The following is a 15,614-nucleotide window of genomic DNA, read 5'->3' on the forward strand; positions in this document are numbered from 1 at the left end:
ACCAGGCCACTTCCCTTTTGCATCACCTCTTAAATAAGAGGTTTCCATACTCCACCAGAACATGATTAGATATGGAAGCTAATGCTGGAGTTGAACATCAAGCTTATGTTTCTGCAAGAAACTCACTTTTACCACCTCAGGGACATGCATGAATTAATCCAAAAGTAAACTGCAATTTCGTTTTGGAGTTGTCCATACAAGCCTTCTCAGACAATGGCAATCTCATTTCTGACCTGACAGACTGTCTTAGGACCAGAGTTATACCTCTTAGACAAGTAAGTCAGGTTATTTTTCCCCTGATTAAACATGGAATATCCAGCCACATGGATACCCCATTAAGCCCTTTATTGAACTATGACAGATATCCTTTGCTTTTCCCATTGTGATCAGTGATCAACACTATTGATGATTACTGACCAGTAGCATTCTTAAATAGCACTGAGAACATGTGGTGATGTATGTGACCAAATATTTTAAGGTTTAAAGTATAAAGGTTTAACTGCATAAAGGTTTCTAGTTCGGTGACTGGTATGTGTATGTATGACACCATCTCTTGTCCCCCGAGTCAAGAAAATAAGTTAAGTAGTGACATCTGGAATCACAAACTAATGCTCACTTTTCACTGCCTTGAGAAAGTAGAAATCATTTTGGATCCCTGGAAGTTACCACCAGACTTCCTGTTCCTCTTGGCTAAGCTTCATCCTCTCTGTTCCAATTGGAATAACATTTGGAATGAAGAGATGAGGAAAATGAATTTCTTGAGGAACAGTTATATTAGACAGTATGTAAAGGAGATCACACAAGGATTGAGAGTCTTAGATGGGCAGTGTGGGGATGGCTGATTGGGAGAATTGCATCTAGGAGTTGGTGGAGATCAACACCATCTCCTAGATAACGGTGTCAAAAGTGATGAAGATGGGTGGGTGGGAATGATGTTGTGTTGTTTGGGTTCATTCTCTCGGAAGTTATTGGAGCAGGTAGAATATAATTGGATTGAGACAGTAGGCAAGCAAGGAGGGGAGAATTTTCATTGGGATGCTCTTGGTGGTGGGGAGAGAGTTGTGCCCCCTACAGGATGAGGATCCTGCAAGGGCACAAGGATGTGGCTTTAGGGTGTTGTGGTATGGAGTGTAAGTGTATAGAGTGATGTGTTTGGTTTGAATGTTGCTGTGGGATGGTGACAGTGAGATGGATAGTTGGGGTTTTTGGGCTGGTGAGAAAAGGGGTGATCATCATCATGGGTGGTTTTAGTTGTGTTAGTGTGGTTTGGGATGGAAAGATGGCGACTGGGATGGTGGGGGGGGGGTTCTTGAGTATTTGGGAGATGTCTGCCTTTGGCAGTGTTTGGTCAGGGTACATTATGGTTGAGGTCTTAGGTTTGGCAACCTCATTTAAAGATGTTGTGGATGAGGTATTGAATCTCCTTCTAGTTGGTGGGTGTGATGGATGGCTGTGTGAAGGCTTCTGTGGAGAAAGGATGTGTGTGTGTGTGTGTGTGTGTGGAGCTAGTGATTATGAAGTGCTCGTGGGTAGCTTGCAACTGTATCTATGCTGGAGGAGTGACTGATAGGGAGTGAACAGAGGGCATATGAGGAATTATGTAAACTCAATGATAAGACAGTAGTATTTGATAGTATATCACCACATGTCTTTAAGGAATGTTCTAGGGAATTAATAGTATTTTTGGCACACCTGTTTAACATGAATCTTGCAATAGGACTAGTCCCAAAGGAACAGAAAGAGGTAAAATTATTCCACTTCACAAAAGGGAGGAAAAAACCGAAGATTTAAATTATTGGCCAGTTTGTGCGTGTGGGTGCGTGTGCGCGCACACGTGTACACATGAATGGGAGGATTGTAGTTAGAGTTATAGGGAGGTTGGTGAGGATTTGGATTCAGAACTGGATTAATAATAGCAGTATTCTCTATGATAATCAGTATTTGTTTGTTGAGGAGGTCATATTTTAGCATTCTGCTTATGTACTACAAGGTGATGAATTCACTTGATAAGTGAGATGCATTTAAAGTGGTCTATACTTGGAATTTTCAAAGGCTTTTGATAGACTGCCACATGATAATCTGGTAATGGAATTGAAATGGTTGGGATTGGATAGCAGAGTAGTGAGTTGGATTAGATGATTGGTTGTCAAATAGGTATCAGTGGGTTGTCTAAGGGGAGTGGTATCCCAAAAGAGGAAGGTCACTGGCAGAGTGCTGCTGGAATCTGTATTAACAATACTTAACTTGGATATGCACAGCTGCTTGCAGATGATGCAAAATGAGGAAGACCTATGAGGAGCAGAGAAAATGTAGCATTACCAGAGGATCTCAATAAATGAGTAGGCAAATGAGTAGAGATTAACAATGCTTAACTTGGATATGTATAGCTGTTTGCAGATGATGCAAAGTGAGGAAGAACTATGAGGAGCAGAGAAGATGTAGCATTACAAGAGGATCTCAATAAATGAGTAGGCAAATGAGTAGAGTTATCAGTTTCAATGTTGCATAGTGTAAGGGCCTTTTAATTTGGTAAGCAAGGATGGGATGCAGAGTGTACAATGAATGGGGAAAGTTTGTAGGAGGTGGAGCAAGTGACAGATCTGGGATCTGTCACTCATGGACAGAGATTTGAAGGTTATGGATCACATTGCTAAAATTGTAAGAACATCACCATAGATTGTGGCAATGATGAGGAGAACTTTGACATGAAGAAGTCAAATTATGGCTCCCCTTGTACAAAGGCTTTGATTAGGCAACATATGGACTATTATGCACAAATCCAGTCTTGCGGTTTTTACGAAGGATATCTTAGAAAGGGTCCAGCGAAGATTTGCTAAGTCATTGTCAGGTCTGCATGATATAAAGAAAGAGTGGGAGAATGCGATTTAAGCCTTGTGAACAGAAGAAGGAAAGGGATGTGATTGAGATGTATAACACATTAAAGATACCAAGAAATTATATACTTGGTTTAATCCTTTCCCCAAGAAAGCAAAACAATGTTTTGCTTTCTTGGGGAAAGGATTAAACCATGAAATATATTCTTGTCTGAGCCACTTGTATATAGAGGCTAATGACTTCACATCACTTGACTTAGTATGTATCCCATAATGCAAAACACACAACCTTTTGGACATGTAAAATGCTATGCTTAATGGGAAGAGTCACTACCCAGACCGGTTTTGAATTTTATTGAGGTCTCATCAGTGCGAGCTAGACCCAGGAGAGATACCATGGTTATAGTAACGCAGAAGTCATATATATCTCATATAGAAATAGCCAAAAGGTGGTAGTCCTTATTAATAAAAAATCTATGGATAAGAGAAAGATGTTAAAAGTTTTTACCTTGGTTCTATTATGCATTAAAGATACCAAGAAATTATATACTTTCCCCAAGGAAGCAAAACAATGTTTTGCACATGAAATTTAAAGATAATCTTCAGCATAACTCATGATTCAGTGAAATTAGAACAAATGGATGTCAAAAGATGACAGATAAACCTAGGTGTTGACTGTTATTCATGACTTATTTTTAACTGTATTAACAACACCAAACAAACTATTTTATAAAAAGATGTTTTATTAACTTGCTTATACACTATCTGATCAAAAGTATCCAGACACTCCTCTGTAATTCATAAACTGACGTCTAGATGCCATTACGACTTCACTTACTGGTATAAAAGGAGGCATGGAGCTGTGTATTGTTCAGTGATAAGAAGTACGAGCAGAATGGATAGCTCAAAGGAGCTCAGGTGACTTTGATTGTGGACTAGTTATTTGTTGCTACATCAGTAAAAAATCTGTCAGAGACATTTCAACCTTCCTCAAGTTGCCCATGTCAACAGTTGGTGATGTGATTGTGAAGTGGAAACATGAAGGCACAGCCACAACAAAACCTCAGTCGGGTAGGCCGCGTTTAATGACAAGGACTATCGAGCGTTGAAGGAGGTGGTTCATGGAAATCACTAGACATCGAGTGAAACAATCACCAGGAGTTCTGCAGTGCTACTAACTGTCCAGCCAGCACCATGACTGTGCATCGAAAGTTAAGAGGAATGGGGTTTCTTTGGTCGAGCAGCTGCCCATAAACCAAACAATTTTCCTCTGAATGCTAAGCACTGCCTGCAGTGGTGTAAAGAGTGATGCCACTGGACAGTGGACAACTGGAAACATGATTTGGAGTGATGAATCATGCTTTACCATGTGGCAGTCCAGTGGGAGGATCTGGGTGAGGCGAATGCCTGGAGAACGATTCCTGCAAGCGTGTGTAGTGCCAACAGTGAAATTTGGAGGAGGTGGTGTTACGGTGTGGGGGTGTTTTTCATGGAATGGACTTGGCCCTCTCATAACACTACACAGAAATCTAAATGCAGAACAGTACAAGGACATTTTGACCCGTTGCGTACTGTCTACAGTAGAAGATCAATTCGGTGATGACTTGTCTGTATCAGCATGACAATGCTACCTGCCATAAAGCAAGGTCTGTGAGGGAATGGTTTGTGGGCAATAATGTTCCAGAAATGGACTAGCTGGTCCAGAGCCCTGACCTGCATCAAATAGAACACCTTTGGGATGAATTAGAATGTCGACTTTGCTCCAGACCCCAACGACCAACATCACAAACTGCTCTGGCTACAGCTCTTCAGGAAGAATGGGCTGCCATTCCTCCAGAGACATTCTGACACCTGGTAGAAAGTTTTACCTGCAGAGTTAGAGCTGTCATAGAAGCAAAGGGTGGACCCACCCTGTATTAATATCCACTACTGGAAAGTGTGTCACATGGAAAGACTGATTGCATTTTCGAGTAGGTGTCCGGATACTTTTGATCAGATAGTCTATTTCGCTGAATTTCAAATCATCAAGAGGTAACATTGAAGCTCATGATAATATCATTATTGTTAAAATCGTTAAAATTAAATTTTGAGTTAAAGATTTGAAATGAATGGAATTTTTAATATACGATGAAGTATGACATATAAGTGGGGTTAAAGATGTTGACTGTTTAAGCTAAATCTTTAGCTAACTTTTTAGCTAAAGTCATAAGCATTGGTGAGATTTGGCTAACAGCAGATGATTTAATTATAGAGATAGAATGTGAAGGGTTTAATATTTTCAGGGAAGATAGAGAAGATAGGATGGGGGAGGCATACTGCTGATGATAGTGAATGAATTGCAACCAAAACGAATATGAGATATGTGGGAGAGTGGCTGCTCATTTGAAGCAGTCTGGTGTCAGATCAAGGCCAGTAAGACAAAATATACAGTTGGTTGTTGCTATAGGCCAGGGAGTTTCACAGATGCTCCAGAAGACATGCGTCGCAAAATTAGTACAATGAGTACAGGTTAGGTGATTATTATGTGGGACTTCAACTTTGGAGATATAGATAGGAAGGAACAGTGATCACATGACAGGAAGGAAATGAAATTTATACACCTGCTGAGAGATAATTATTTGAGGCAGCATGTGACAGAAGGAGACTACGGATGTGAGAGTATTGGACCAGGTCATAGGATCAGAAGAGCTGTCTATAACCAAGGTGGCGAACATTGCCTCCAATTGGCAAAAGTGACTATGCTGGCTTCACTTGGGAGATTGTAAAACATGAGAACTATTCTGTCAAGAAGAGATATATGTGGAATTACGAGGCAGGTGATTATGACATGCTTACGAGGAAGCTGAAATCTGTGCTATGGCATAAAACACTGCAGGGTAAGGATGTTAGTAGCGCATGGGAGATAGGCAGGTTAAGGGTCATCTAGAGCAGCGCCTCCCAAACTGTGGGCTGCAGCTCCCCCCTCCCCTTGGGGCCGTTAGTTTTGTTGAGGGGGCCGTGAAATAATGAAAACAAATTTAAAATGTTTTAAGACTAAGTGTGCCATGTCAAATGTGTATGTAAATGCTAAAAATGTAATATTTGCATTTGATTTTTGCAATATTTTCTGTGTATATTTTGTATTGAATATAAATGCAATAAATATTATAGTAACATATGTCTGTATTATGATTTTTTTTTCGATGGGAGCCGTGAAATATTTTAACTTTTCCAAAGGGGCCTTTACATTCATAAGTTTGGGAAGCACTGACTTAGACTATTGAAGAGCCATCATATTATTATCTATTAATTGTGTGCATCACTTACGCTTTTCTGTTTAGCAAGATAAAATATCAGCATTGATGGAAGTGAAACTTCTATAGCAATGGAAGACCCAGAAAAAGAATAAAATATTGTGTATTTTCAATTATCATTTTCCCTCCCATCTATACTTTGGTTTTGGCTATAATACAAGTTAATGATTTGAGTAAATGTTGGTGATAAAAAAAAGGGGCAAATTATATAAAAATGTTAACCTAATAAGCATTTGTCGATCTATTCTTCAGTATCTGCCACTGATCAGAAGGCAAATCAAAATGGATAGTAGAGTCGAGTCAATAAATATTATAATAATATATGTCTGTATCATGATTTTTTTTTTTTTTTGATGGGGAGCCGTGAAATATTTTAATTTTTCCAAAGGGGCCTTTACATTCATAAGGTTGGGAAGCACTGATCTAGAGGAAGCAATATTAAATTTTATTGCTAAGGTAAGGAGGGGTAATCAGGTAGGAGTAATTAGATGGATGAGTAATATCATTAATTGCAGCTGCAGAAGAAGAAAATGCTGTATATACAGAGAAAGGTGACCAGCAAACTCATGAACACTACAAGGCTCAAGCAAGAAAGATGATCAGCATGGCAAGGAAGGCAAAATCAGATTATGAGAAGAATCTAGCCCAGCAAGCCAAAGAAAATTCAGAAGAGTTCTTTTCTTATGTGGGAAGTAAGAGGAAGAATGACCATGGAAGATTAACCTTAATGAATGATGATGGTCATGATGTGACTGAAGCAGATAAAATAGTTACTGAGTGACCACTTTGCAAGGGTATGTCATCCAAGTGAGGTTACTGCTTTAATGTATGTGACAGACACTAATGTAGAAACAGAGGTGGATGAATTGTAGTTCTTAGGTTACTGCAGAGTCTTAATGTAAATACAGCTTTGGGATTAGATGAGATATCAACTAGAGTTTTGCAAGAATGTGCAAGAGAACTAGCAATGGCTCTGGCTAGGCTCCTTAATTTATGTCTCAGCTCTGGTAGAGTTCCACAGGGGGTGTAAAGAGGGGAAAATAATTCCCTTGCATAAGGGAGGTTTTAAGACTGCAGTAGTAAATTATAAACCAATCAGTATCTCATGTGTGGTGGTAGAAGTACCAGAAACATTGATCAAAAAGAGAATTCAAGAATGAATGGATGGATGGATAAAAATATGACACTGTTATGAGCCACAACATGGATTTGTGAAAGGTAGTCATGCCTTAATAATTTACTAACTTTTTTTAATAGAATAACAGCCAGGTTGGATAAAGGAAATGGCTATATGATGATTCTGCTGGATTTTGCAAAGGCATTTGACAGAATACAACATGGAACTCTGTTACACAAATTATAACAAATGGGAATGGATTTGACACTGGTTCTGTGGATAAGAGAGTGGCTGCTGGACAGATATCAAAAATTGGTATATGGAGGGGCAAAATCAAGGTGAAAACAGGTGACTTGTAGTTTGCCGCAAAGTTCGGTGCTGGGACCACTGCTGTTTAAATGATATAGGAAATAACCTGAAAGGAGATATTCATTTGTTTGCTGATGATGCAAAGGCGATGTGGAGAGCTTGCACGACAATTTAAATAGGCAGTTAATATGACCAAAAGATAATGGGTGTCAGTTTAATGTCAAGAAGTGTAAAGTTATGCATTTTGGGATAAATAGATTACAAGCTGTGAACCACATTGATGGAACTGTACTCCAAGAAAGAGATGAAGCTAGAGATTTAGGGATGCTTTCTTTTAAGCTTGTAAGGTGATCCGAGTACATTTTTGAAAATTATGGAGATAACTACCGTGTTTGAGAAAAACTTTAGTTTCATATAACTAAACTCTACATTCGACGTTACGATCTTTATATCAAGGTCATCTTCTGGAGCATATGCACTATATACAGAGAACAATCTACACTACAATCTATCTGGTTTGTTAAAGTTACTGACCAACCATTACAACAATTGTTAGCCTGACCTCCAGTGAAAAAAAAAAAAAAATAGCATATACATCAACGCTAGAGTCCTATTATTAATATTATCTGTTGGTTGCAGAATTACATTGGGAACAACAACAAGTCTATGTGTGTGTGTGTGTGTGTGTATATATATATATATATATTTTTTTTTTTTTTTTTTTTTTTTTTCAGAATTCATTTTTACTTGGTTGGAATGTTATGAAAAAGCTTTAATGACTGATACCGAGAGATAAAAAGATGACATGATATATTTGAAAAGATACTACTAGTTTACTAGTTTCGTTGAATTGATCAACATCTTCAGGTATCACAATCAAAGAAGTATATAAAGAATTACAGAGACTTAAAATTGTAATAACAGAACAAGTACAAAAAGACAGTAGTGTGTTTGAAAACAAAATGCATTTTGTTTTATAATATTATATATAATAAATATATAATATGTTATATTATATATATATATACATATATATATATATATATAATGGATGGCACACATTCAGCCTACCTAATACATAAGATCCAGCATAAGCAGGGCTGAGCCATGCGGTTGTGCAGATTGTGCAGCGCACAAGGGCGCTTGAAGATTGGGGCGCCATTTCACCATGGGAAATAATAAAAAATATATATAAATTTTCTTATTCTTGAATTATTTCATTTGAAGTGAAATGTTATCAATATTACCTTAGATTTTATTTCACAGAGTAAGCATCGACTCAGCGAAAATTTTATAAATATTCTCGATTGTTTATTATATTTTTAGTGGAAATTGTTATTTAAGACAGACCGTGAATTCATTCTTACGCTGTGGTTTGCTCATACCATTGACAGGATGTAGCATAGAGGCAGCCTGCCTCACGGCGCTGCTTAATAAGGGTGCTTGTTCAACCGTATTACAGCAACAAGATATTTTACAAAAATACAGCGTTTAGTTCACCAAATAAAAAAGACGCCAATTCCCATTGACAGTTAAATATGTACTTATTATATTTTATTAATAAAAAAATTATAGTCATACATACTAAATCTAAACATTTTAGAACCCTCTTATTAGATACTTAAGGAAACAACCCATAAAGTATCATACAATGTGAATTTCATAAACTTTTATTGTCTATATATAAATATATATATATTAAATTATATTATGCATGGATTCTCCTACTCAAATTGCGAGTCTCTATCGCTCCGAATTTCACATTTCAGCGATAATTCGCTCCCTGCAGTAAGCAATATGCTATCCCCAACAGCCATTATACTGCAGAAACACGAAAACCAATTAGTTTTATCATGTCACTGGATAAGGTTCACAGACATCATTTGCAGACTGTGTAATATATTTCTCAACAAATAGTGCAATTACAGACAACTGGGAATATAAATGTTACCGCTAAAGTGCAGAAATCAGTTATTCTGCAGATTATCTAGGTATTGTGCAGATTAACTACGGTGATCCGTTAATGTGCGGAAAATTGTTTCATTTCTCAAATTACCTAGGTAATCTGCACATTACCTACTAGGCACTCGTTAAAGTGAAAATAAGATCTTTGCTGGAACAACAGCAACGTTTCTGTATGCTTAAATTAACATAATGTTATTTATTTATTTTTCGATATCTAAAGAATCAAGTTAATATAATCAAACAATCAACAAATTAGTTGATAGAATCAATCATCAATCAATTAATATAATACAAGGAATCAAACGGTTTAAAATATTATTACAATTAAGAAAAAAAACATGATAAAATTATGTTTACTTATTAAAAAACCAAACTAAAAGTGGAGGGAGAGGGGGGAAGGAGTAGGGAAAGGAAATGAGAGAAACAAACTTTTGAACTTTAACGATACGGAAGCCGTTAATGTGCACAGTACCTAGGTAAAATGCGGAAACTCTTGATTCCGCACGTTAACGGAGCAAATCAATTAATCTGCAGATTAGCTAAGTAATGTGCACATTAACGGTTTTCGCACTTTAGTGGTAACATAAACACTAACTAATGAATCACATCTTCCCTCCAACAGAAACTGCTATATACAGCAGGTGCAACATATGCTTTTGCTTGACACTATCCCCCCATTTGATTGAAGATGATTTCTCTAGATGATTTCTAGAGAAATCATCTTCAATCCTGTTCATCTAAATAACAACTTCAGCTACAACCTCCCAGATAGTCATTCAGCTGTAATCATGTACTGGCGTTCACATGAGGCTGCAAGCATGCACTCTCCCAACAATGCAACAAACGAAAGAACAGCTTCAAATACAACTACAATGTTTTCATGCTAATTATGTATAGAGACTGTCTATGTTGTTCATAGTCTTTTAACCTTCAATGTTTAGTGTTTTTTCTTTCTTTTATAATGTCACCTGAAGAAGGCTGTTACAGGCCAAAACTAGTAGTGTTTTTATATTAAAACCTTTTTACTTAAATCTCGGTTCTAGTCATTCAACAATTTTTCATAAAATATATATATATATATATATATAGTGATATGATGTTTCTTATAGTGTTTACTTACTTTCTGTGTTCCCATTGCCAGAAGTCGGACAATCCGATGAAACATGTTGCATTTTGAATAAATTTAATTGTTATTCTAGTCTTGGTTATAGTCAGTATATATAAATATGAATATATATATATATATATATATATATATATATATAGACTTGTTGTTGTGCCCAATGTAACTACAACCAACAGATAATATTAATAATAGGACTCTAGCGTTGATGTATATTCTATTATTATTGATATTTTTTTTTTCTTTCACTAGAGGTGAGGCTAACAATTGTTGTAATGGTTGGTCAGTAACTTTAACAAACTAGATAGACTGTAGTGTAGCTTGTTCTCTATATATAGTGCATATGCTCCAGAAAATGACCTTGATATAAAGGTCAAAACGTCAAATGTAGAGTTTAGTTATATTAAACTAAAGTTTTACTCAAACACAGTAGTTGTCTCCATAATTTTCAAAAATGTAGATTTAGGGATGGTGTTAGACAGAGAGTTAAAGTTTAGGGGACATAATGCGAAGGTTGCTAAGGTAGCCCAGAAGATTACTTGACTATTGAAAAATACATTAATAAGTAGAGATAAGAAAGTTGTTATTCCTCTTTATGAGGCTGTGATATGTCCACATCTGGATTACTGTGCTCAGGTCTGGTCTCTTGGATTTCTTGGAGATAAAGCAACAGTGGAACGGATTCAGAGAAGAGTGATCAGGATGGTGAGTGGTCTGTAGAATTTTTCCTATGAGGATAGATTGAGGGTGTGTGATTGCAAAAGTTGGTTCATAGGAGATAAAAAGAGGATATGATAGAAACATTTAAAAGTTGCCTATAGAGTTTATAAGCTTGATGCAGGGGAAATGTTTAAGCACTTGGCTAATGTTGATTTCAGCATTCCCTGGAAGTTGAATAAAGGTGTGAGAACAAGGCTTGGAGAGGTGTGAATAAATTAAATGGGTTGCCAGAGTCAGTTGTGTGTGCTTTTTCTGTTAACGGGTTGAAGGAGAGGTATTATAGATTGTTTGGATAGTTTTGGTCTCTCGTGATGAGTCTTTGGACTCTGTGAAGGTGCCTGTACATTAATAGTAATAACTTCAAAGAAGGGAGGAGTCAATAGTATATGCTATAGGATGGATAAGTTCATGAATTTTAGGAAATCAATATACCTGGGGCGGGGGGAGAAACTAAATGGTTCATGTTTTTTAACTATTTCAGGAGGCCAAGATATGACATTTTTTGGAAGCTTTCTTTACCTTATATTCTGTTAATTGGTGGTATCATAATCCAGAGGTTTATAATTCATGTAGTCTCTATGCAACACATTCATTTTCCAATTATAATCACTGGCATTGCCACAATATCATTATCTTTGTCAGCTCTCATTTTTATGTTATTGGCTATGTGTAATTTACAAAACACGATGAACTGTCTGTTGGAGAGATTTTGTTTAGGTCGTGAAGTTTTTGAAAGTGTGTTAGCTATGTCAGGACTGATGTTGTTGGTAATGGTAGGGACAAGTTGTAGATGCTGTGTTCTGCATATATGTAATGCCCGCGTAAGACTAAAGTAATGGGAGGTGGGGGGGGTGAAGCCTATAGTCCTAAAATACATCGCCTAATGGTCATAATTGGTGTTCTTGGTCCAGATGTCATTATCATCAATTCCTGATATGTACTTTCGAGGAGTATATGTGCTGTCAAGCAGGGGCCTTCTTTTTCCATTGGATTCTGTGGAATCTTACCACAGAATCCATTGGAAGCAACTACAGCCCCCTTTATATGAGTCAATCTACAGGTAAATTTGAAAGTCAATAACAACATAACTGAAGCTCTTATTTAAGTTGATACTCCTACATGATGCTAGTAATACATTGACAGAATGTCATATTCGTAAGATAAGTTAAATTATCATGTTCATCCTTTCAAAAATATTTTTAACCCATTAAATGTGTGGTTTAATGGGTTAAACCACATTAATGCATTTGCAATATACTATACAATAATATTGTACCAATTAGCATATATGCTTGAACAAAATATATTATTTATTTTAGACATTTGTTATAATTTTTTCTTAGAACTTTTTTCTTTCTTAGTTCGAACTAAAGGGATTTCACTTGTGCACTGGGAAAAACCATTTCAGCTAACACAGAGAGATCAAATCTTAAGTCATAGGGAAAAAGAAAAATTATGGAAAAAAAAGGTAATTAAAAAATTATTATGTTATATGCGCTTTGGTGCATTTCATTTTTTGATTGTCATATATATAATGATTTTTTTTTTTTTTGAGATGTAGAATTATATATTATTATTATTATTAATCTTCTGACCTTCATGGAGTCAAAAACTCATCATGGGAAGTCTCTCTCTCTCTCTCTCACACACACACACACACACAGTTTATCATACTGCAGTCACCACGCTCTCATTTCAATTATTCACTACTCTTCATGCAAAAAAACCTACTTCTCACTCCTTTGCTCACATCCATTGGTGTCCAAAACCTAAGGATGAACACTATTTCTGAAAATTACAACAACAAATTTAAATTCAGACAAATCAGCTTGTGGCAATTTGTATAATTATTATTATTATTATTACATACACCTCTAGGGAGTACAAAGACTCATCGAGGGAGGGCACCTACTCTACAACTGTCTATCTCCACTACTCCACCAAGCCCAATGACCTTGATCATCTACACCAATGCTATCTACTGCCGACCACTATTAGTATTTTCATAGACAATCACAAACATCCATGCCCATGGTGGGATTCGAACCCGCAGCCTTTTGGCTGGAGAGCGGATATGTGAACCACTCAGTCAACCAGGCTGGCTGATGATAACTGACAATTTTGAGTAGAAAGTGGGTACACTTTCAAATTTTTTGAATCACTTGCAAAGGGGTCATGTGGTAGCACTCAGCAGGATAAAAGGCAAAAGGGCTGCACTAAGTGAATTGTGTTTGAAGGAAGCTCTTTTCATGAAAGAACAAAGTTGCAAACTTGCAACTTTGCAATTTCATGCAGGGAAGAATTATTGGAAATCTAAGAAGAAGCCCACAGATTAACTGATATTGCCAGAGTTTGGCATCTCACATAGTGTTGTATCTAGGCTCTGGGTAGCATTTCAAAGCAATGGAATGTATTCCAGACACATACTAATAGGTCACCCTCACTACCATAAAGCATGAAGACAGATTTTTCTTTATAATAGCAAAATGTAATCGATGCACTATGGCAGATCAGCTTGCCACTTGGCTCGACTCAAGCACAGGTACATGGATATCTCGACAAACTGTGACAAGTAGGCCTATATGCCTAAAGGCTTGTAGTCAGCATCCCTTTTATCCACAGCTCTTCATGCAGTATGCACTTTTCAGTGGTGGTGTATCCATAAAAATTGAGCAAGACACCAATGAGCTAATGTACTCTTTATAGATGAGAGTTGTTTTAGTCTTTCCTCTGATTTCTAGATGACACTTGATCTGGCATGAAAGTGTTACTACTTACCATTCCGAGAATGTTCTTGAAAGGGATAGATATGTTGGTGCTGGGGTCATGTTTGAGGAGGCATTATGCTTATTGGACGCACTGAGCTACAAGTGCTGGAAAAGAGACTATGACTGGTGAATGATATTGCAATGAAGTTCTTCAACATCATGTTCAATTGTTCCATGGTGTTGTAGATGAAGAATTCATTTTTATGGATGACAATGCACACCACATTGTACACGAGTAGCGGAGATACTTCTGGAAACCGAGGATAATAATCGAATCGAGCATACCAGCATGCTCCCCAGATCTCCACTCCATAGAGTGGAGATCTGGGAAGCATGTTAACTGCAGATACTGGTAGGCAGATGAAAGAGGGGTGATATAATAGAGATCTATAAACTTTCAAGTAGGCATTTTAGGATATCGGTTGATAAAATATTTCATTATGTGGAAGGTGGGGAGAGGACAGGAGGGGAAATCCATGGCAGTAAAGTTTGTGTGATTAACAAAGGGGTAGGAGCTAGATTTTCCTCTTATAGAACTGTGAATGAGTGGAATAGTTTGCCTGTTGAAGAATTGAGTGCATCTAATGTGAATAAGTTTAAAGGAAGGTATGGTGTGGATGAGTCATTGACTTTTTGGAGGTCTGATGATGATGATAATAATCTTTTATGGTCTTCAGAAGAAGTGAAATAAGTACAAATTATGCATGCACAAGTTTTTGGGAGAGAAGATCAAATCATTTATGGATAAGTATTTGCAGATTATTATTATTATTATTATTATTTGACACCTCCAGGGAGTCGAAAGACTCATCGAGGGAGGCCACCTGCTCTACAGCTCTGTCTCCACCACTCAATCCTCCAACTGATCACTACTACACCAACGCCATCTACTGCCGACCACCACTGATGTGACTGATTTTATATTAACATGTTGGTCCATAATGTTTAATTCGTTATTGATTAGAGACTAACTGATTAAAATCTTAATTAAGTTTATTTATCAACAATTAATGGCTTTACAAAAATTTAGGACAATGCTTTTCATTGATAGCATATTCAACTAGTTTTGGAATTTTTGATCTTGTATGTAATGCTTTCAAAATGTTTTGCTCCTATGTGGAAAGAGCAGTTTGTTAACCTCCAGTATTGTTTATTACAGCAATCTTGACATCAAATAAATTAAATCATTAACTTGATATACATTTTCAGTGGGTGCAAAGAGTCTTTTACTTTAGCTATTCATATTTGGTCTTTATACACTTAAATAAACATAAAATGTTTATGGGGTGCTTAAGGGTCAAAGCTGTATAACTGAGAGGAGACCTCCACATAGCCTTTCAAGGAATGCAGAGAACCGACCAGGACTTCTGACCTAATGTCCAATCCTCACCTTCTCGTGGTGCACCCTGTTGGGTATCTACTTTGATACTGAACGAACGAGGATGGGCTGGCAATTTGGGATTTGGCCGACCAAATTGTATTCTT

General features: G+C 36.9%; 1 protein-coding gene across 1 annotated transcript in view; it reads left to right on the top strand.

Annotated features, from left to right (window-relative positions):
* Nucleotides 1-1,701: 1,701 nt before the first annotated feature.
* LOC150098025 (cilia- and flagella-associated protein 100-like) overlaps nucleotides 1,702-15,614 on the top strand; it is a 205,421-nt gene continuing 191,508 nt past the window's right edge. The window contains exon 1 of the mRNA XM_090406657.1: nucleotides 1,702-1,743. Coding sequence (XP_090262783.1) covers nucleotides 1,702-1,743 — 42 coding nt within the window. The remainder of the gene's footprint in view (nucleotides 1,744-15,614) is intronic.

The sequence above is a fragment of the Typopeltis vanoorti genome, chromosome 16 (genome assembly GCF_054136105.1).
Source record: "Typopeltis vanoorti isolate ZY-2024b chromosome 16, IOZ_Tvanoo_1.0, whole genome shotgun sequence".
In the NCBI taxonomy this organism is placed as follows: Eukaryota; Metazoa; Arthropoda; class Arachnida; order Uropygi; family Thelyphonidae; genus Typopeltis; species Typopeltis vanoorti.